The sequence below is a fragment of the Capricornis sumatraensis genome, chromosome 15 (genome assembly GCF_032405125.1).
Source record: "Capricornis sumatraensis isolate serow.1 chromosome 15, serow.2, whole genome shotgun sequence".
NCBI classification, from domain to species: Eukaryota; Metazoa; Chordata; class Mammalia; order Artiodactyla; family Bovidae; genus Capricornis; species Capricornis sumatraensis.
In genome coordinates this window covers 34,406,382-34,427,921 of record NC_091083.1, presented here as the reverse complement: position 1 = coordinate 34,427,921, position 21,540 = coordinate 34,406,382, and the positions used below count along the sequence as shown (strand labels likewise).

General features: G+C 38.4%; 1 protein-coding gene across 1 annotated transcript in view; it reads left to right on the top strand.

Annotated features, from left to right (window-relative positions):
* Positions 1–21,540, top strand: part of CUBN (cubilin) — a 272,488-nt gene that overhangs the window by 225,493 nt on the left and 25,455 nt on the right. The window contains exon 59 of the mRNA XM_068987509.1: positions 2,201–2,418. Within this exon, the coding sequence (XP_068843610.1) occupies positions 2,201–2,418 (218 nt within the window). The remainder of the gene's footprint in view (positions 1–2,200; positions 2,419–21,540) is intronic.

The following is a 21,540-nucleotide window of genomic DNA, read 5'->3' as shown; positions in this document are numbered from 1 at the left end:
GTCCATGGGGTTGCAAAGAGTCAGACACAACTGAGCAACTGAACTGAACTGAACAGAGGCTAGCAAAAAGACGCAAAACAAAAGAAAACAAAACAAAACAACCCAAACAACCCACCAGAAAACAAAAACACCTGAGACAGAAGAAGAACCTACCAAAATGATGACAGGATATCAAATAACTTAAACAGATTTTTTTTTTTTTAAGCTATAATAAACCCACCATAATTCTTAAGAAAATCTAGAAGAATATATACATGAATAGTTGGTTCACTTTGCTGTACATCAGAAACTAACACAACATTGTAAATCAACTATACTTCAATAAAAAAGAAAAGAAATACTATGTTAGGCAATAAAAAGAAAAGTCAGGGATGTATCTGTTAGGATAGGTTATACGTGATAACAAACAACCCCAAAGCACAGTAGCTTACCTCAGCAAGTTTCTTTCTCACTTGTATGACTGTATCTAGAGTGGTCCAGCAAGGAATCGCCTCCTAACATAGTCACTCAGCCACCCAGGTTGATGGAAACTCATTTTGCATTTGCTTCCATAATCATCGCTGCAGTGGAAGGCAGTGTGCATATTGAGTAGTAGTGCTTAAAACTTCTTCCAAAAGGAATATGCATGACAACTGTTAACATTTCTGGGGCCAAAGTATCTCTTAGGGCCATGTCAGACCTCTAGTGTCTGTCACAAAAAGACAATCCTAATAAATGTCAGGAAGGTCCAGAGCTGGGATGAGTGGTAACATGCCCATGATGACTGCAGTGATCTGAAGTGTGAATTACTGCTCACTGCAGTAAAGTGAGATGCAAGAGAATGTAATTCATTCTTTGTACCATTGATTTCTTATATTTTTTTTTCTGAAGAATAACATTTCATATTCCTGGTTTTCAAAATCACAGAAATAATAATAATATTTTGTTGGGTCTGTTCTTTTCCTTTTCTGTCTTTTTTTTTAAGCGTCTTCTATATGCCAGGTACCCTAGTTTGCTTTTAGTTACATATAGCTTCATTTAACCTTAGAATAAAGTCCGTTTTAAAAAGAAACAGAGTGTAAGAATGAAAATGAAGCTCTGCTTCTAAAACCAGCATTTCTTCCACTCTGTTATATTAGCATCCTTCCCATAAATAAATAATAGGATAATAGTACCACTTGATGTCACAAAAGTAACAAGGGAGCAGAGTAAATACCATATTTTTAATGAGACTGGGAAACTAAAGTGTTGCTCAAATGATAAATGCGTATCAGTTCAGCTTGTCAAAGCTTAATGTCAAAGAGATTTAATATGTCCTTGACTATAAAATCCTGGAAATCCAAAGCTGTGTCTTACTCATCTGTATATTCCAAAAGCTTATCATCAGTTCAGTTCAGTTCAGTCACTCAGTTGTGCCCAACTCTTTGCAATCCCATGGACTGCAGCACGCCAGGCCTCCTTGTCCATCACCAACTCCAAGAGTTTATTCAGACTCATGTCCACCGAGTCAGTGATACCATCCAACCATCTCATCCTCTGTCGTTCCCTTCTTCTCCCACCTTCAATCTTTCCCACATCAGGGTCTTTTCAAATGAATCAGTTCTTTGCATCAGGTGGATAAAATATTGGAGTTTCAGCTTCAGCATCAGTCCTTTCAATGAATATTCAGGATTGATTTCCTTCAGGATGGACTGGTTGGATTTCCTTGCAGCCCAAGGAACTGTCAAGAGTCTTCTCCAACACCATAGTTCAAAAGCATCAGTTCTTCGGCACTCAACTTTATAGTCCAACTTTCACATCCATACATGACTACTGGAAACACCATAGCTTTAACTAGATGGACATTTGTTGGCAAAGTAATGTCTCTGCTTTTTAATATGCTGTCTAAGTTGGTCATAACTTTGCTTCCAAGGAGTAAGCATCTTTTAATTTCATGGCTGCAGTCACCATCTGCAGTGATTTTGGAGCCCCAAAACATAAAGTCTCTCACTGTTTCCACTGTTTCCCCATCTATTTGCCATATTCTAGTCTCTCAAAAAATTTCCTCTAAACTTTTGAACTGACCAGTAAAATAGTATATTATTTCTAATGTTTCCTAGCAAGTGGATCGTTGATGCTTGTTAACCTTTGTCCTATCTTTTTTTTAAAAAATAAGAGCTAAGCTGTAATTTAATGGAAGTACAAATGGAGAGCATCACTATTAACAAGGTTCATTTCACAGGTTCAATGATTTTGATGTGGTTCCCTCGGCTTCCTGCTCTGAAGACTACTTGGCAGTTTACGATGGTTCTAACATCAGTGATCCCCTTCTTGGCCAATTCTGTGGCTCCAACCTTCCACCAAGTATTAGGAGCAGCAATAATAGTATGTTCCTGGTGTTCAAGACAGATTCAATTCAAACAGCAAGAGGTTGGAGGATAACTTTCCGGCAGACATTGGGTAAGAATTTTAGACTTGTAAATCTGTTTTTTATAACTGTTACAGTTCTGCTTTAATTTTTTTTTTTTTCACCTGTCTAAAGCTGCTCTTCATTTAAGTTTAGAGAAAGATGTCACATAAAATTTTGGTTTTAAAAATTACATGTAAGGTATGTTGGAGAAGGAAATGGCAACCCACTCCAGTATTCTTGTCTGGAAAATCCCATGGACAAAGGAGCCTGGTGGGCTGCAGTCCATGGGGTCACAAAGAGTCAGGACTGAGTGACTGAGTACGTGTGTGTGCACGCACGTACGCGCGCACACACACACACACCTGGACATTAGCTGATCTCACTCACACACACACACACACATCTGGACATTAGCTGATCACACACACACACACACACACACACACACACACACATCTGGACATTAGCTGATCTGACCTCCAGGAGACTAAGAGCCTGAGGTTGAAACTTGCAAGGCAACCCCCCCAGTGAACTCTGAACTTGACTAGCTAGCTCCTCTCTGTAGGCAGAGTGCGGTGAAATAGACATCGTAAGAGAAAACTGTGCTGTTATTCTTGTCTGAGGTTGTACTCCAAATCCTCTTTCATAAGAAAGACCCGATTTTGATGAGAAAAAAAAAATTAAAAAAAATTACATGTAAGTTATGTTGAGTGAAAAAAAAAAAGATTCAACAAATGTGTCTTTCTACTATTTAAAGATAAAGTCTGTTTACAGCACTATCTCAAATGAGATTTGAGTCTCATTATCACCCATGAAAATGGTAGGAGTTGAGCCTATAGATAGCAAGGGCCAGATCAAAAAGGAAAAAAAAGGCCTTGTGGCCTATGTTGACTTTATCCTTAAAATGGTGAGGAGCCTGGGAGAATTTTAAGTAATACATGTCCAGACTCTGCTTCTAGAAGCATCATAGTGGTAGCAGGGTAGAGAAAGGCTTGGTGCTGTGTGCTTAATTCTTCAATCATGTCCAGGTCTTTGCAACCCCATGGACTATAGCCCACCAGGCTTCTCTGTCCATGGGATCCTCCAGGTAAGAATACTGGAGTGGGTAGTCCATCCCTCCTCGGGGGATCTTCCCAACTCAGGGATCAAACCGAGGTCTCCCACATTGCAGGTGGATTCTTTACCATGTGAGCCACCAGGGAAGCCCAAGAATACTGGAGAGGGTAGCTTATCCCTTCTCCAAGGGAGCTTCCTGACCCAGGAATCAAACCAGGGTCTCCTGCATTGCAGGCAGATTCTTTACCAAATGAGCTATCCAGGAAACCGAGAAAAGACTTGGAGGACTCATTAACCTCTAAAGGAAGAAGCTCATTATGGAATTTTAGATGAGGGTGTTTGAAAGCTCAAACTAATACAGGGGGAATAGAAACAGAAGAAAAGGTGAAAAATCTCAGGGATACTCAGAAGGTAGAATACTCTGGAAGTACAGTGTTGGGAACTTGATGCTTATTAATGAGGAGATGAGTTGAGAATGACTTTTTGTGGGTAGCTTACTGGTTTGCAGGGGCTTCCCTAGTGACTCAAAGGGCAAAGAATCTGCCTACAATGTCGAAGACCCAGGTTTGATCCCTGGGTTGAGAAGATCCCTCGGAGAAGGGAATGGCAATCCACTCCAGTACTATTGCCTGGAGAATTCCATGGACAGAGGAGCCTGGCAGGCTACAGTCCGTGGGGTTGCAAAGAGTCAGACATGATTAAGCGACGAACACTTTCACTTTCTTTCGCTGGTTAGTGGTGCCTTAGGAGGCTGAGGTTTAGGGAAGAAATGTTATATTTCGTTTGGATCATTTTGGGTTGGAGGACCTATGAGATATCTAAATGGAGAAATATAGGAGGAAATTGAAGCTTGAGAAGCAATTTGGGCACAAGGTAGTGATCAGGAAGCCATTTAAAAGTAAAAGAGAAATCCAGGTGAGAGGCTCAATCAAAAATAGCACCCCTGTAATAGCACTGCTTCTGAGAAGTAATTATCTGTAAATATGAGCTTAGAACTTTTTTTAAAAAGCTTTTTATTTTGTATTGAAAGGGTTAGTTTCTCAGTTGTTTCCAACTCTTTGTGACTCCCTGAACTGTAGCCCTTCAGTTTCCTCTGTCCATGGGATTTTCCAGGCAAGAATACTGGAATGGTTTGCCATTCCCTTCTCCAGGGGATCTTCCTTACCCAGGGATTTAACCAAGGTCTCTTGCATTGCAGGCAGATTCTTTACTGTCTGAGCCACCGGGGAAACCCTATTTTGTACTGGAGCATAGCCAATTAACAATGTGGTGATAATTTCAGGTGAACAGTGAAGGGACTCAGCCATACAAATACATATATCCATTCTCTCCCAAACTTCCTTCCCATTCCAGGCTGCCATATAACATTGAGCAGAGTTCCCTGTGCTATACAATAGGTCCTTGTTGGTTGTCCATTTTAGCTTAGAACTTTAAGTTCATTAAAATATAAAGTAGCTAACCAGTTCTCTGTTTATCTGTACTTGTAGCATCAGTGGCACAGTCTAAGATCATTTATATCTGACTCTGGGAAGTGTTCTGATTCTTCACTTTGAATACAGAAGTGATCAATGTTCTAAAAACAAAAAGCTCACAAAATAAATCACTTACTGTGACTACTCAGAGAGACCTGGGGTGTTTTCTACAATAAGAATCCTACCTCAGTGTTCAAACTCTTTCTTTCTGTTTACCCCATGCTGTGCTCAACCTTCATGCCTCTGATAGCAATCAGAGCTTACCTTCACCTTCTTTACATTTAGTGTGTGATTTTTGTCATGCATTTCTCGAGGGAAGCAATTAGACATTTGTGTTTTGAAGTCTTCCCAATAAAACGCAGACATTGTGACAAATGGAATCAGAAAATCAGAAACTCTGCTTAGCTGTATTAACAATAACTTGAAAGCAAGTCTTATGGGTAGACAGGAAGCATTCATTGCCTTAATAGAATTGCCTAAGTGAAATGGCATACAAAACACGGAAGGCTATTTTGAAAAAAACAACTTTACTTTCCTTTGGAGCTTTTTTGCACAAAAGAACTCATCTATCCATGCCTTTAGCACAGACTTTAGAATCAAATGACATGTAATTGCATAGCTCATTCTACCCGCTTTCAAATTGTTTTCCTTTCTCCTAATATATTCTCACATGATCATTGAAGTCATCCTAAAGCACTCTACACAGTCGTCACCTGCATGAAGCTTAGCCAGTGTTCCCTAACCTCATGAATTATGATGTTTTTCTGAGCTACAAAAGACAGTTTGGGACTTCATGTGATTTAACTGAACTGAAGTAGCACAGAAGGAAAAATCGTGCACTGTCAAAGCCCCTGCTTACCTGTAAACACTGGACACTTTCAGTCAATAACTGTTTTCTTCTGGTCACAGAGAAAAGGTTTACACGCAGAGAGCAGAAATGGGGTTCATTCCTTACCAGCCATGTGCTACCCCTGCATGCCCATCACCTCTTCCTTTTTTAAAAATATGTATTTGGCTGCACTGGGCCTTAGCTGTGGCACATGGGACCTTTAGTTGCAGCATGCAGGATCTAGTTCCCTGACCAAGGACTGAACACGCACCCTCTGCCTTGGCAGCACAGAATCTTAGCCCCTGGACCACCAGGGAAGTTCCCCTCTCACCTCTTCGTCATGTATAAATGCCATCAGCCACTTGGGGATATTTAAAGAATAATTTTAAGTTATGTTTAGTGGTTTTGATTTTTACTGAACACCTGAGTATCAAAATTTTGTACTGTTTTGATCTTAAAAACCTTTCAAGACCATACATACAAATTCACTGTTTGCTCTGCATAGCTTTTCAGTTTGATTTGGTTTTTGTTGTTTCTGGTGAGGAAAAGGGAGAGGAACCATAAAGGGTATGGTGAATTCTAGGGTTTATAGGATATTTTCACTACAGGTCTAGATAAAAAGCTTAAGTTTGGCTAATAATATGCACTTTTCACCTCAGTGTCATCCATTTCAAACTGCCCTGAGCATCCTGTGAAGAGAGAAAAAAATGACTTTATGGATGGGACAGCGAATTTTTGTTTCCAAAACTGTTGGAAGGCAGTGTTTTCCCTGAATAAATAATTGATGTGAAATGGAGGCCATTTTAGTCAGCAGCAGCTCAGTTTCATTCATCTTTACCTAAACCCTAGAGGTTTACAAATTTGCTATTTCACTTCCACACTTGACAATACTAAATCTGCTATAATTTTTCAGAAGTCAGTTAAGTGCCAACTCATACAATTATGTAATCATTAGGTAACTTCTCCTCGTACAGTTGTTATATTTATATTGCTAATAGGTCAGAACAAAGTTGAGGGAAATATCCCCCTGGCTTGTTGCTAATGAGTTATGTGGTGAAATCAGGTCTCCTCTTTAATGGAGCTTCTGCTATGAAGGGCCACTTGCATGGGGTGGAAGGTAAGGAGGAAACAAAGTCAGCCCTTCCCGGGGGCTGACACTTTCCTGTGAAAGACACCTGCCTTCTCACTTTCCCCATCAGTCCTGCTCTACATGAATAAGTGATTCTGGATAACTGATAACCAGGGACCTCGTCATCCTGAGCTCCTAGAATCTGTGGATATCTGAAATTATCTGCAGATCTGAGCCTTTCTCTGGAAAGAAGACAAATCTTTCATCCAGTTGTCAGCGGTGTCTGTAGTCCCATGAAGTTTAAACAGGCATCAGTCCTATGGATTGTGCTGAAGTGGGCAAGCCCCACAGGGCACAACTGACACTCAAGAGTATACATTATTCTGTCCACTTCTGCTTGTTTGGTTCTGCCCCCCTTCACCACCAGGGTTTGCTTCCACCCTGGCTGTGCTTACCTAAGTCACTCACCCAACATTTCAGATCCGCAGACATGCTTTTAAGTCATCAAAGCCCCCTTTTTTTCTTATTTTACTGATCTCACACCAGAGTACTGTCCAGTCAGTCTGTTTTGGACATTCTCATCACATTAGGCCTGAAACTTCTAGATACAGGATTAGAATCAGTGATTCAAAGTATGTATACTGACTGTGTTGGACCATAGTCACTAAATGCTAAAGTGCTGCAGAATGCGTTACTCAAAAAAACAAGTTTAGTGACTATGTTCAGCTTTTATCCACTAAAAAAGATCAACTTGAATTATTACTATATTCTGCCTTTCAAGAATTTGATGGGGATGCAGTAGGTAATTTCTGTAAAGTACCTGAGATGTCAAAGAGGAACTGATATATATCAGAAAGTAATATTAAAGCTCTGGATTTCTATAAGGTCCCATGACCTACCCCACTCTCTCTCTAAGGCAGAGGAGGAGAGATAAGATCATTATTATCAACAACAGCACTCCTGGGTGCAGTTATTTCATGTTCTTTTATATTCACCATGCACTTAAATCTAACCAGCAAACCCTAAAGTATGTTTTATAACTTAAAGCCAAAATCAGAAGCTAAATTCCAATAAAATTCCAAAGCCTGGCAGACACCTGGGCTTCCTGGGTAACACTAGTGGTAAAGAACCTGCCTGCCAATATAAGAGAAGAAAGAGACATGGGTTCGATCCCTGGTTTGGGAAGATCTCCTGGAGAAAGTTTTGGCAACCCACTCCAGTATGCTTGCCTGGAGAATTCCACGGACAGAGGAGCCTGGCAGGCTACATACAGTCTGTAGGATCGCAAAGAGTCAAACACGACTGAAGCAACTTAGCACACGCAGCAGACACCTAGCACATAGCTATTACTCCATCAATATTGGCTATATGAATGAATTAAAGAATAGACGGATAAATGTTAAGTTACATTACATTATGTATTCTATGTATGTGTTATACATTATATTATATCTAGATTCGTCTCATTCTCAACATGGAGTCGTGGTGCAGACAGTTCTGCTACTACTCAGGGTAGTGACCTGAATGACCTTCATCCTTAGAGAATTAGGTCAGACTCGGCACTTGGGTCATGTGTGTCTGCTCTCTTGATTTTTACCTGCTGCCGTAATATTTGGAAACTGTCTCTCAGATGTGCTGCAAGAAAATAGGTGGCAGTGGTGGGAGGAAGCTGAGGCAGTTGAATAAGAGTTACCTGTAAGGGCGGACAGGAGAGATGGAAAGGTATACAGAGAAAGCTGATGACAGCCTGGGGCCCCGAAGATGGAAAATAAAATCACAACAAATGGAGGCAAATGTAACAACATCTCAAACTCAGATTTTTACTTCTAGTTATTTGTAAATTTCATACTTTTGGTGTTAAGTTTGGACTTTGAGAGGCATTCTAAAGTTCTATGGCTAAACATTAAAAAAAAAAAAAACATAAACAGAAAAACATTTAGCAACACTAGCAATGTTTCTGTGTCTCTTTGGTCCTTCCTAGCAGCCCGGATATTAGCTGCCAGATGACATTACTTTTAAAAGTACAATTACAATAAGATAGTTGAATTACAAAGTGAATAACTTTGTAAGTCACTGCTTAGGTAACCCCTAGTTTAGCAGCAATGGTGATATTACGTGAAAGCAGTGTTGTTTGTCTGTTCTCTTAAAGTCATTTGCTCCCTCTGATGAAGTCTGACAATGAGATGAGCTGAAATTATAAACCCATTTGCAGAAAGCTCAACTAAGCTTATTTCTGCTCTTTATAAGTATTGCAACTTTCACTGGTGATTAGGTTCCTCTTGGGAGATGATGTCAAAGGCAAGTTTTCTCCTTTGTGGGTTTTATTGACAAGGGTATTTTGCTGAGCCCTGGATGTGGAAATATGATAAAGAAACCACCAAATGCTTAGTTCACCAAAACCATACCAAAGCAAGTAAATTGGAATAAAATGCCACATCAGCCCAAAAAAAAGGAAAGGTTTTTATTAAAATGTATTCCAATATCAGTCTGTGTTCTCACTCTCCACCCCAATCTTGAATGATCATATTGCTGCCCCTTGAAGGATAGGGTTGTCATTGGGAAAATAAAACCAGATGGTATTGTGAAAACCAATCTCAGTGATAAAACTGAGTTAATAGTAAATTATAACACTTTGAAAAGCGCTGAAAAAACAAGAAGCTAGCAAACAGTTATTCTGCATATCCAAAACTGCTCCAGCCCTTCTAAAAATGCGCACCTCATCAGGGTGTTTCGGGTTAAATTATTTATAAGCATAAGTTTCCTGTAATAATCATTACCCATATTCACTGGTCCTGGCTTTGATATAGTATTTCCAGGAACATACAAGCAGACTGTCTGTTTATGCCTGGTCAGCATAAACAGTGAAGAAGATTCTTTGGTTGTAAATTAATTGTTTAGAGATAAAACAGTATCAGGGACTATATTCTTCTCTTTGTTCTGTTACCTTTGTGTGGGAGCTTTAATTTCAGCTCACTCCCAGGTGAAGATGTCCTGGTTGTCCACCTGTCACCAAGCTTCTACAAGAGGTGCTTTGCATGGGTTTTCTCATCTAATCCTCACAACCACCCATGAGACAGAATGGATTATCCCATTTTCCAAGGGAGGAAAAGAGAAGTTAGGAGATTAAGTACTTTGCTTGCAGTCAAAGTACTTGTAAGAAGAAAAGCCAACCTTGGAATCAGGTAGGACTGTCTCCTAAATTCATCCTCTTTCTCATCTGCCCACATGGTTTCCACATAGATCAGTAAACATACTTAGGATGATGAGAGATTCTGGGGGTGAGTTTTCTCAAAAGCAAGTCATTTCTTTTCTCACTCTTTGGAGAGAGAGAACTGTTGATATTTTTCTTCATTCTCATCTTCTCATTTGACTCTGCCTGCTTTCCAATTTGAGCTAGTCCTAAATAGAGCATTTAATTTACTAACGTCAGTGTGTTAGTTGCTCAGTTGTGTCTGACTCTTTGCAATCATCATGGACTGTAGTCTACTAGGCTCCTCTGCCCATGAGATTCTCCAGGCAAGAATATGGGAGAGGGTTGCCATTCTCTTCTCCAGGGCATGTTCCCAACCCAGGGATTGAACCCAGATCTCCCACACTGCAGCCAGATTCTTTACCATCTGAACTGCCAGTTTAATTTACTATTACTATATATATTTATATTTATACTATAAATATATTATAGTATAAATATACTATATTTATATATATTTATAGTATAAATATGGTATATTTATAGTATAAATAGTAAAAATATACTATATTTATAAATATACTATATATATTTATATTTATAATACTAAATATTACTATATCTAAATATTACTATATATAAGCAGTAAGAGTCATTGCTTCCTCCTTACCAGAAGAAAAGGAAAATATATATATTTACTAAAATATACTGTTTATAAATAATGTATTATAGCAAAAATTTAAATTTATGTGATATTTACATTTATATGAATATATTTTATATTATAAATACATTATACATAATATATATTTGTAGTATTTATATTTTAAGTAATACTTATATTTATATGTATACATATACACACATACAGTAAACAGCCATTATCTTTCTAATGTTGACAAACATCACATCTATCATATCAGCTTTGCACGGCATAATGGTAAAGAATTAGCAAAAGTATATGGAATATAATTGCATTGGAATATGAGGGTAATAAATTTCTATATAACAAAAATTTCTACCTCCAAATTATAGCCCTCAGTTTAGTAAAAATTTCTCAAAATTCTCATGGCTCATAGTTGGTAAAGAATTCACCTGCAATGCAGGAGACCCTGGTTCAATTTCTGGGTCGGGAAGATCCCCTGGAGAAGGGATAGGCTATCCACTCCAGTATTCTTGGGCTTCCCTTGTGGTTCAGACGGTAAAGAATCCACCTACAATGTGGGAGACCTAGGTTTGATCCTTGGGCTGGAAGATCCCCTTGAGAAGGGAAAGGCTACCAAATCCAGTATTCTGGCCTGGAGAATTCCATGGATTGTATAGACCATGGGGTCACAAAGAGCCAGATACAACTGAGCGACTTTCACTTTCACAAAATTCCAGCAAAATTAAGGAATTTGGGCATTTATTTTTATGCTGTAACCCTGATTGGCATTCTTACTATATACTCTAGTTTACAAACTGGGGAACAGAGTCACACAGAAATTGACTTGGCAGGGTCTCTTAGCACATCTTGAGCAGAATTGGGGAAATAATCCCTGTCTCCATTAAATAGCTCTGCCATCAGAGTCATAAAATTTAAATATCAGTAGTATAGTGTGCAATCTAATATATCATTGAGAACAACAAAACAATTCCATGCCCTTGTTTACATTATTAGACGCTATTGTATACTTGGTCTGGATTGATGAATTTCACATCTTTTCTACTGTAACTTATATTATGACTATTGAATAGCACACTGCTCTTAATCCTGCTCTCTCTAAATAGAACATTTTCCTATTTTTTTCTACCTTTTGACTTTGTTAATGATGAGAAAAGTCATACTTCTAAGTAGTGTTGCTGCATGTTAAAGTGTCTGGAGTTTTAAAAATTTTTATATTTTCTCTGCCTTCTGAAATTCAGCATTAAGAGAATGGATTTTCTTAAGTAACAAACCTAACATCATTTATAACGTCAAGTTTTTAGCTAAACAAGCATTTTCCTACAAAAAACTACCCCTTTGGCAGTGTTTTAAATCTTTTGCTGATATTTTTTGATGTTGTTCTGCTAATTGTTTCTTCACAATGATATATGCCACAAAAGTCAACTAAGTTATCTTTGAAACAGGATAATATGTAAGACCAAAAAGTTATATATAGACGTACATACACTGGAACACATGCATAATATGTTTACAACATAGTTACAACTTTATAATTCAAGAAATATATTTAGTCCCAAGATTTCCCCTTGTAAACTTAGATCAGACAGCAAAGATCCATCCAGTAAGATCTATCTATATATTTTCTATGCATTGCTTAATTGCTTATTCAATAGCATTCACCATTTACTATGCAGGCAGTGAGCTTTTATTTGGGGACACAAAGATGAATTCAACAAGGTCCTTGTTTTTGAGAATCTTATTCAAGAGTCAGGAAATAATTGTAAATTAGGCACAGCAAATGCTTTTGTCAGACGTATGTGCAGAGGACAGCAGAGGCAGGAAGAAAGGGATCTGAAGTACATTGGTGTTGAGTAAAAGTTTTTTAAAATACAGGAAAAAAAAAGTTTCAGAAAGCACTGCAGAGAATGATGAATCCTGACTTGTAGTTAGTGGTTCATAAACATAGTGCAAGCCCTAGAGCTAGACTTTCTAGGTTCAGACTCAGTCTTTACACATCCCAGCAAATCTGACCATGAACAGTCACTTATCCTCTTGACTTTCTCATCTGTACACTGGGCCACGAATAGTAACTATCTCATAGAGCTGTGGTAGACAGGAAATTAAAACATTCCCTGATACTCATTTAGAATGGAATAAATTTTAGATCCAAATAATATTAACTCAGAAGGCTGAGAAGGCATCTGTTGGGAAAATAGGCATTTTATGGAGAAGAAAAAGCTTGTACAAAGTTGCAGAGGCTTCCCATTTCAGAGGTTGCCGACTGGCCTGCTCTTTGTTAGTAAAGCTTTGGGGTGTCGGGTGGAGGACAGTAGGGGCTGAGACAGGAGAGACAGGCAGGGGTGGGCATGCTGGGCTGTGTACCACAGGCACATAGAACCATCAATTGTCTGGAGGCTGGAGAGTCCTATGATCTAATATGATTTGTGTTAGAAAGCACATTCTAGCACCTGCGAGGAGGATGTTCTGAAGTCAGGTCAGCTCAGTTCAGTCCAGTTCAGTTGCTCAGTTGTGTCCGACTCTGTGACCCCATGATCCGCAGCAAGCCAGGCCGCCCTGTCCATCACCAACTCCCAGAGTCCACCCAAACCCATGTCCATCGAGTTGGTGATGCCATCCAACCATCTCATCCTCTGTCGTCCCCTTCTCCTCCTGCCTTCAATCTTTCCCAGCATCAGGGTCTGTTTTGAAGTAGGAGCAACATTTTAGGCCAAGAAAATTTGGGAAAGCATTGCAGTCATTTAGGCAGGGGACGATGAGAACAGTGATAGTGCAAAAATAAAGAAGTTGAAAGGAGAAGCATTTAAGATGAAGAATCGAGAGGACGTAGTAGTCTTTGAACAGGAATGAGGAAAAGGGAAGGCATGATGATACTAAGGTTTCTGGGCAATATCATGTGATACCACTATTCAAATATAAACTTAGAGGAGAGAACAAGGTTTCACAGGAGGAAATAAGAACTTTTGGTTTTGGTGTGGAGAATTTGGTGACTCTAAGTCATCCAGTGGGTAGCCATATACGGCAATTAGCAGCTCAGAATTTTGGTCTTTTACTTTGAGGCAATGTAACGTGTGGCACATCTACATTTAAAATTATTACGTCTTCCTGGTGAATTGACTCATGTCATTCTGCAAGGTCCTTTTTTCTTTTTGGCCTTAATGTCAACTATTGCTGACTTAGTATAGCTTTCTTTCCCTAGCTTTCTTTCAATTCATGACATATTTTTCAATTTCTCCACTTTGAACATTTCTGTACTCCAAAGAATGTATTTGCGTTTTGGTTTCTTTGTCTTTCTATTGGAGAATGTATCACATTTACATCTGATAAAATTACTAACATTATTGAGTTAAAATAGACCCCTGTATTGTTTTCTGTTTGCCCCATATGTTGTTATGTTTCTTTAGCTATCTTTTTTGGCCTTTTCTAAATTAATCAATTATCACTCTCTTTTAAATACTATTACCTATGTATGCGGTTTCTCTTAGTTATTACCTTAGAGATTATAACATTCCCCCTTTACTCATCAGAATCTAGTTTAAAACTAGTCCCTTTACCATGACATGACAAAGGCAACATTTAAATCCATTAACCCGCTTCCTGTATTCTGTGCTATCAATAGCCATTACTTAATTATTTAAATTCTATGTATGTTTTAAGCATATAAAACATTTTTATTGTTTTACATAATTAATATTTACCATTGCTGCTGTTCTTTTCTTCCTGAATTTCTATGCTTCCATCTGGCTTCAATTTATTTCTTTTTGAAGAATTCCCTTTAGCGGTTTGTTAAATTTATATCAAATATTCTGGTAAAAATGTCTTTTGGCTTTTGTTTTTCTGAAAGCAGCTTGATTCTGTCTTAAATTTCGTGGTATTTTTTTTCTCTGAATATAGAGGTCTAGTTTGCCAATTATTTTCATTCAGCACTTGAAGATGCTATTTCATTGTCATCTGTGTTCTATCATTTTGGTTAGAAAGTCATTAGAGAGTACTTTCCGTGCTGCCCATACTCTGGTTTCCCCAACTCTGCTCATTCCATTGTGGAGTGTGGTACTCTACAATGAGCCACCACTGAGTGTGTGTGCATATGTGTGTGTATTTTAACCATTCTGATAGATGTGTATTAATATCTCATTATGGTTTAATTTACCCTTCCTTAATGGTGAAGAGTTTTCATGTGCTTTATTTGTCACATGTATATCTTCTTTGGTGGAGTATATGTTCATAATTTTCTCCCATTTTCTAGCTGGGTTATTTGTTTTTCCACTGTTGGCTTTTGAGACTTCTCCATGTATGCTCAGTAGTTGTCTTTTCCAGGTATGTGATTTGCAAACATTTTGTCCAGTCCATAGATTGCCTCTTTATCTTCTTAACCGAGCTTTTCTTAGAACAAAAGTTTTTAATTTTGATAAAATCCTGCATGTTGGTTTCTCCTTTTATGTATAGGGTTTTGATAACAAGGCTAAGAACTCTACTTATCCTGAGGTCTCAAAGATTTTCCACTTTGATTTTCTCTAAAAGTTTTATGGTTTTACATTTTTCACTTATGTTTAGGATCCATTTTGAACTAACTTTTATTTAAGATCTGAGGTTTAGGTTGGAATTAGTTTTTGCTTCTGAATGTCCAAATTCTCTGTCAGCATTTGTTGATAAGACTGTCTTTCCTCCATTAAACTGCTTTTGCATCTTTGTAAAGAATCACTTGGGCTTCCCAAGTGGCTCAATGGTAAAGAATCCTGTCTGTCAAGAAGGTAGGAGACAAAGGTTCAACGCCTGGGTCAAGAAGATTCCTAAGAGAAAGAAATGGCAACTCACTCCAGTATTCTTGCCTGGGAAGTCCCATGGACAGAGGAGCCTCATGGGCTATAGTCCTTGGGGTTGCAAGAGTCCGAACATGAATTAGCAACTAAACAGCAAAGAATCACTTGGACATATTTGTGTGAACTTATTTCTGGTGTTCTCTTCTTTTCCATTGATCCATTTATCTAACTTCCCGTTAATATCATACTATCTGGATGACTGTAGCTGTATAGTAACAGGTGGACTGATCCTTTCTAATTTATTCTTCTTTGTCAAGATTATTTTAGCAATTCAAGAGCCTGTGCCTTTCAATGTAAATTTTAAAATAAGTGATCTTTTTACTGTCTCATTAGTTTTGCCTTTTCCAGAATGTCATCTAGATGGAATCATACAGTATATAGCCTTTTCAAATTGGCTTCTTTCACTTACTAACATACATTAAGTTGTATATTACTATGTCTTTTCATGGCTTGATAGGTCATTTTTTAGCCCTGAATGATGTTCTGTTATCTTGGTGTACTACTGATATGCTGTTATCTTGATGATAATAATATTCTATTATCTTGAGTTTTAAAATGAGCTTTGTTATGTCAACAGAAAAATCTTGCTGGGGTTTGGATAGGAATTACAATTAAAACTATGAATCATTTTGGGGAATAGTTGACATCTTTACTAGACTGAGTCTTCCAATCCCTAAATATGTATGTCTCACCATTTATGTAGATCTTTAATTTTTTTCAACACTTTGTAATTTTCAGCATGTAAATTCTATATGTATTTCATTAAGTGTATACCTAAGTATTTTATCTTCTTTAAAACAATTGTATTTTTAATTTCACTTTCCATATGTTCATTGTTAGTTTATAGAAATGTGATTGACTTTTGTGTATATAGTTCTTGTATCATGAATTCTTACTGAACTCACTTGTTAATTCTAGGAATTTTTATGTAGATTTCTTTGAATTTTCTGCATCTGCAAATAGGGGCAATTTTGTTTTTTTCCTCTGCAGTTTGCATTTTTTTTCTTGTCTACTACGATAGCAAGAGTTTCCAATACTTTGTTGAATATGAGTGGTGAGAAAAAGATATCCTTGTCTTGTTCCTGATCTTAGGAGGAAAGCATATAGTTTTCATCCTTAAGTACCGTGTTAACTATAAGTTTTCTTTGTATTGGATTGGCCAAAAATTTTGTTTGTATTTTTCCGTAATAGCCTATGGAAAAACCCAAATGAATTTTTTGACCAACCCAATAGATGCTCTTTATCAAGTTAAGAAAATTCCTTTCTATTAGTTTTCTGAGTTTATGTCATGATGTATGTTGGATCTTGTCAATCCTCTTCCTGCACCAATTGACATGATTATATCACTATATATTACTTAATAAGGCATTTAAAAATTTCAAAGTGGGTGAGACTGATTTTCATGAAGTACCCTTCATTTTCATGAAGAGACTATTAATGCATACATAAAGTGTTTTCAGTAATACCAAAATAACGCAAAATAAATTCAAAGTTAATGATATCCTTTTCCTTACTCTAAATTCTCTGTACATTGCATTGCTCTTTTACTTGTGACTATAGCTCACGATTAACTGCTGAAATTATGTTTCTGTTAGTATTTTAGCTTAATGTGTCCTAAATATTACAGGACTAAGTACATATTCTATGTTAAACTAGACTGAGTCTCAAAATGAGATGTCTAAGGTAAGTCAATCTGAGTGAAATTACTAAAAACAAACAAAAAACCTAACTCAGGATACAGAAACCACTTAGAATTTAGATTTATTTTTCTTGCAAACATAACTTTAAAGGTGGTGTCTGTTTAAGGCAGTTGTTGTTCAGTTGCTCAGTCCTGTCTGATTCTTTGTGACCCCATGGACTGCAGCTTCCCTGTCCTTCACTGTCTCCTAGAATTTGCTCAAACTCATGTCCTTGGTCACTCAATATACCAGCAAATTTGGAAAACTCAGCAGGCTGGAAAAGGTCAGTTTTCATTCTAATCCCAAAGAAAGGCAATGCCAAAGAAAGCTCGAACTACCACACAATTGCACTTATTTCACAGGCTAGCAAAGTAATGCTCAAAATTCTCCAAGCCAAGCTTCAACAGTATGTGAACCGTAAACTTCCAGATGTTCAAGCTGGATTTAGAAAAGGCAGAGGAACCAGAGATCAAATTGCCAACATCCACAGCCTTTGATTGTGTGGATCACAACAAACTGGAAAATTCTTCAAGAGATGGGAATACCAGACCACCTGACCTGCCTCTTGAGAAATCTGTATGCAGGTTCAGGAAGCAACAGTTAGAACTGGACATGGAACAACAAACTGGTTCCAAATAGGAAAAGGAGTATGTCAAGGCTGTATATTGTCACCCTGCTTATTTAACTTCTATGCAGAGTACATCATGAGAAATGCTGGACTGGAAGAAGCACAGCTGGAATCAAGATTGCCGGGAGAAATACCAATAACCTCAGACATGCAGATGACACCACCCTTATGGCAGAAAGTGAAGAATAACTAAAGAGCCTCTTGATGAAAGTGAAAGAGGAGAGTGAAAATGTTGGCTTAAAACTCAACATTCAGAAAACGAAGATCATGGCATCTGGTCCCATCACTTCATGGCAAATAGATGGGGAAACAATGGAAACAGTGAGAGATTTTATTTGGGGGGGCTCCAAAATCACTGTAGGTGGTGACTGCAGCCGTGAAATTAAATGATGCTTGTTCCTTGGAAGGAAAGTTATGACCAACCTAGACAGCATATTAAAAAGCAGAGACATTCCTTTGCCAACAAAGTTTCATCTAGTCAAAGCTATGGTTTCTCCAGTAGTCATGTATGGATGTGAGAGTTGGACTAAAGAAAGCTGAGCACAGAAGAATTGATGCTTTTGAACTGTGAAGACTCTTGAGAGTCCCTTGGACTGCAAGGAGACCCAACTAGTCCATCTTAAAGGAAGTGAGTCCTGAATATTCATTGGAAGGACTGATGCTGAAGCTGAAACTCCAATACTTTGGCCACCTGAAGTGAAGAACTGACTCATTTGAAAAGACCCTGATGCTGGGAAAGATTGAAGGTAGGAGGAGAAGGGGACGACAGAGGATGAGATGGTTGGATGGCATCACCGACTCAGTGCACATGAGTTTGAGTAAGCTCTTGGAGTTGATGATGGGCAGGAAGGCCTGGAGTGCTTCAGTCCATGGGGTCACAAAGAGTCGGACACGACTGAGTGACTGAATTGTTCTTGGAGTCGGTGATGTTTAGGGTTAGGGAGTAGAATGAAGTGAAGTGAAGTGGTGAAGTGAAAGTTGCTCAGTCGTGTCTGACTCTTTGCAACCCCATGGACTATATAGTCCTTGGAATTCACCATACAAGAATACTGGAGTTGGTAACCTGTCCCTTCTCCACGGGATCTTCCTGACCTGGGAATCGAACCCAGGTCTCCTGCATTGAAGGCAAATTCTTTACCAACAGAGAAGCCCAGGGAGTAGAATAACAACTTCAATTTACTTTTAGTGAAAAAGACAAGACATGTTCATCTGAAGCTTAGGTGAACTTTTTAAATGAATTCACTGGTGTAGGGCAGTTATACACTGCAGCTTTGAAAATCATAGTAAGATGTACTCAAAGACAGGATTATGGAACGCTCATTTCCCTAAGGCACCAGCTTTAAATGCGTTTGTGTTCTGTTTCCTGTGCTTATGTTCTGCTCCCTTCAACTACACGCTGGGGAACAGGAAAATGCCTGAAGTCAGGCCGATCCTTATCTGAAAGTCCAGCTGGCCTGCCACCATCTGTCCAAGTAGCGGTTGTCCAGAGATGGAGAGAGATCCTATCCAGAAGACCTCTATAAAATGTCAGCCTCCTCCAATGTCAGCTGCAGAAATGTCAGTTCTCAAGATAATTGTTTAGAAATGTATCTGCCTCCATTGAAGCCTTCCAGATGTTTTCTCTTAGATAAGATAGCTATTTCTTATCCTCAGATTTATTCTGGCTTGACTTTCACTCTGAAGTTTCATAACTGGAGGGAGACAATTGAGGATTCAGTTACTGATTTTTAATTAAGTAGATCTGGACCCAGATCTCAGTGCTTTTTATTGCATTTGTGTTTCCAATATTTCTTTAACCAAACATTGTGCTTAGTCACTCAGTCGTGTCTGACTCATTGCAACCCCATGGACTGTAGCCCACCAGGCTCCTCTGTCCATATGATTCTCCAGGCAAGAATACTGGAGTGAGTAGCCTATCTCTTCTCCAGGGGATCTTCCCAGCCCAGGAATCGAACCAGAGTCTCCTGCATTGCAAGCGGATTCTTTACCAGCTGAGCTACCAGGGAAGCCCAACCAACATTTGCTTTCTCTAAAGACAGAGCTCTTTTGTAGGAAGTGTTTCTTCTTTGGTTAGGAGGTTAGAGTGACATATGTTCTCTGGCACAGAGTGGGTCTTCCAGAGTGCTTCTGACACAACATCAGGAAGTTGCTGATGGGTGGGAGCTGGCTGGATGGTAGAAACATGAGTAGTGACAAAGAAGATGGTGAGTTTGTGATGCTAAAGAACATTAGGTTAAAGTCAAGACTAAAGTCTTGGTTAAAGTCATAGACTAGCTCAAAGAAAGGAATTCTAAAATACTGATATAGTAAACAAATATATGACACTATTTCACTGTTACAGAATTCTGCCTTTTTCTTCCCCTGTATCCTACTATTGTTGAAATTCAGAAATAGTAACATGGCAATAGCACTTTTTGGTAATATTTGGTAATATTTGTCTTTATATTTCCTCAAAGACATAGGCTTCCATTTCCATTTTGCCTTACGAGGGGCAGAAGCACAGAGCAGTTATGCTAGGTTTAAATATCAAAGTAGGGAATCAGCAAGTATAACCATTCCATTTCCTATGCCACAAACACTGAAAGATATTTACTCATATCATATTGTGTTTACTTCAATTATTTGACTGTTTATTCATATAATATGTTTACTCATATAATATAGAATATATAGAATTTGAATTATATAACTCACTCATATAATATTATATTTACTTCAGTTATTTGACTATTTGGGCCAGGATTATCTGATAATTTTAGTTCTCCATTTTCTTTATTCTGTGTGTTCATTTTATGAGTCAATATACTCTATTATAGTTTGATAACTGGAAAAAGCTATTTTTGTATTGGTCAGTTATTGCCACAATAATGCCATATAACAGACTATCCAAAATGCAGTGGCTTATACCTGGAATATTAATTCTATTACTTATGGATCATCAGGCTGTTTTGCCTGCCTGTTTCAGGATGCAGGCTGAGCGTGTTTGGCTCTATAGTATAGGCTAGGGCCGGGTCTGCTTTCCATGCAAGTCCCCAGGGCATGAGCTCTTGGTGGATCACACAAGCACAAAAGTCCAAGCCAAAGAGCATCAGCACATTTAAACGTGCTCTTCCTACTTCTTGGCCGCTAATATTCCATTGTCTCAAGCAAGTCACATAGTCAAATCTAGCATCAACTGGACAGAAAAATATACTCTGTCCATTCTCAGTTCAGTTCAGTCGCTCAGTCGTGTCTGACTCTTTGCGACCCCGTGAGTCACAGCACGCCAGGCCTCTGTGTCCATTCTAGACCACTGCACAGAGACAGACTGAAGAGTTAGGAATGACGGAGTCTCCCACTAAGCCTGTGCCAGTGTACGTCAGTGAGCTGCGGATTCTGCTCTGGGATTCCCTGAAGGCAGGGTGTCTCTTTCTTAAGACATTAGCAGCAATAGTAGCAATAGGAGTAGTCTTGTATCTAATAAGTGTGTATCTTATCTTGTATGTATCAGCAGTAAGTGTGTATAATGGCACTTGCAGTGCTCAGTATATTTGCCATTCTATCCTTATTAACCTAACTAGTAACAATTAATAAGCAAGTGGTGATTAAAACATATAGCTTAAGTTTTTTGAAAAATAGCATTTAGTTGTTGGAGCTGATGTATTAGTAGACTAAAGCCCAGCAGTCCGGTTTTCCTGCGTTCGAACCTCTGTGCACTTCCCCTACTTCCTCCAGCCCAGACCACTTCCCCTACTTCCTCCATGTGCTCAGGTCTGGTTTCATTTC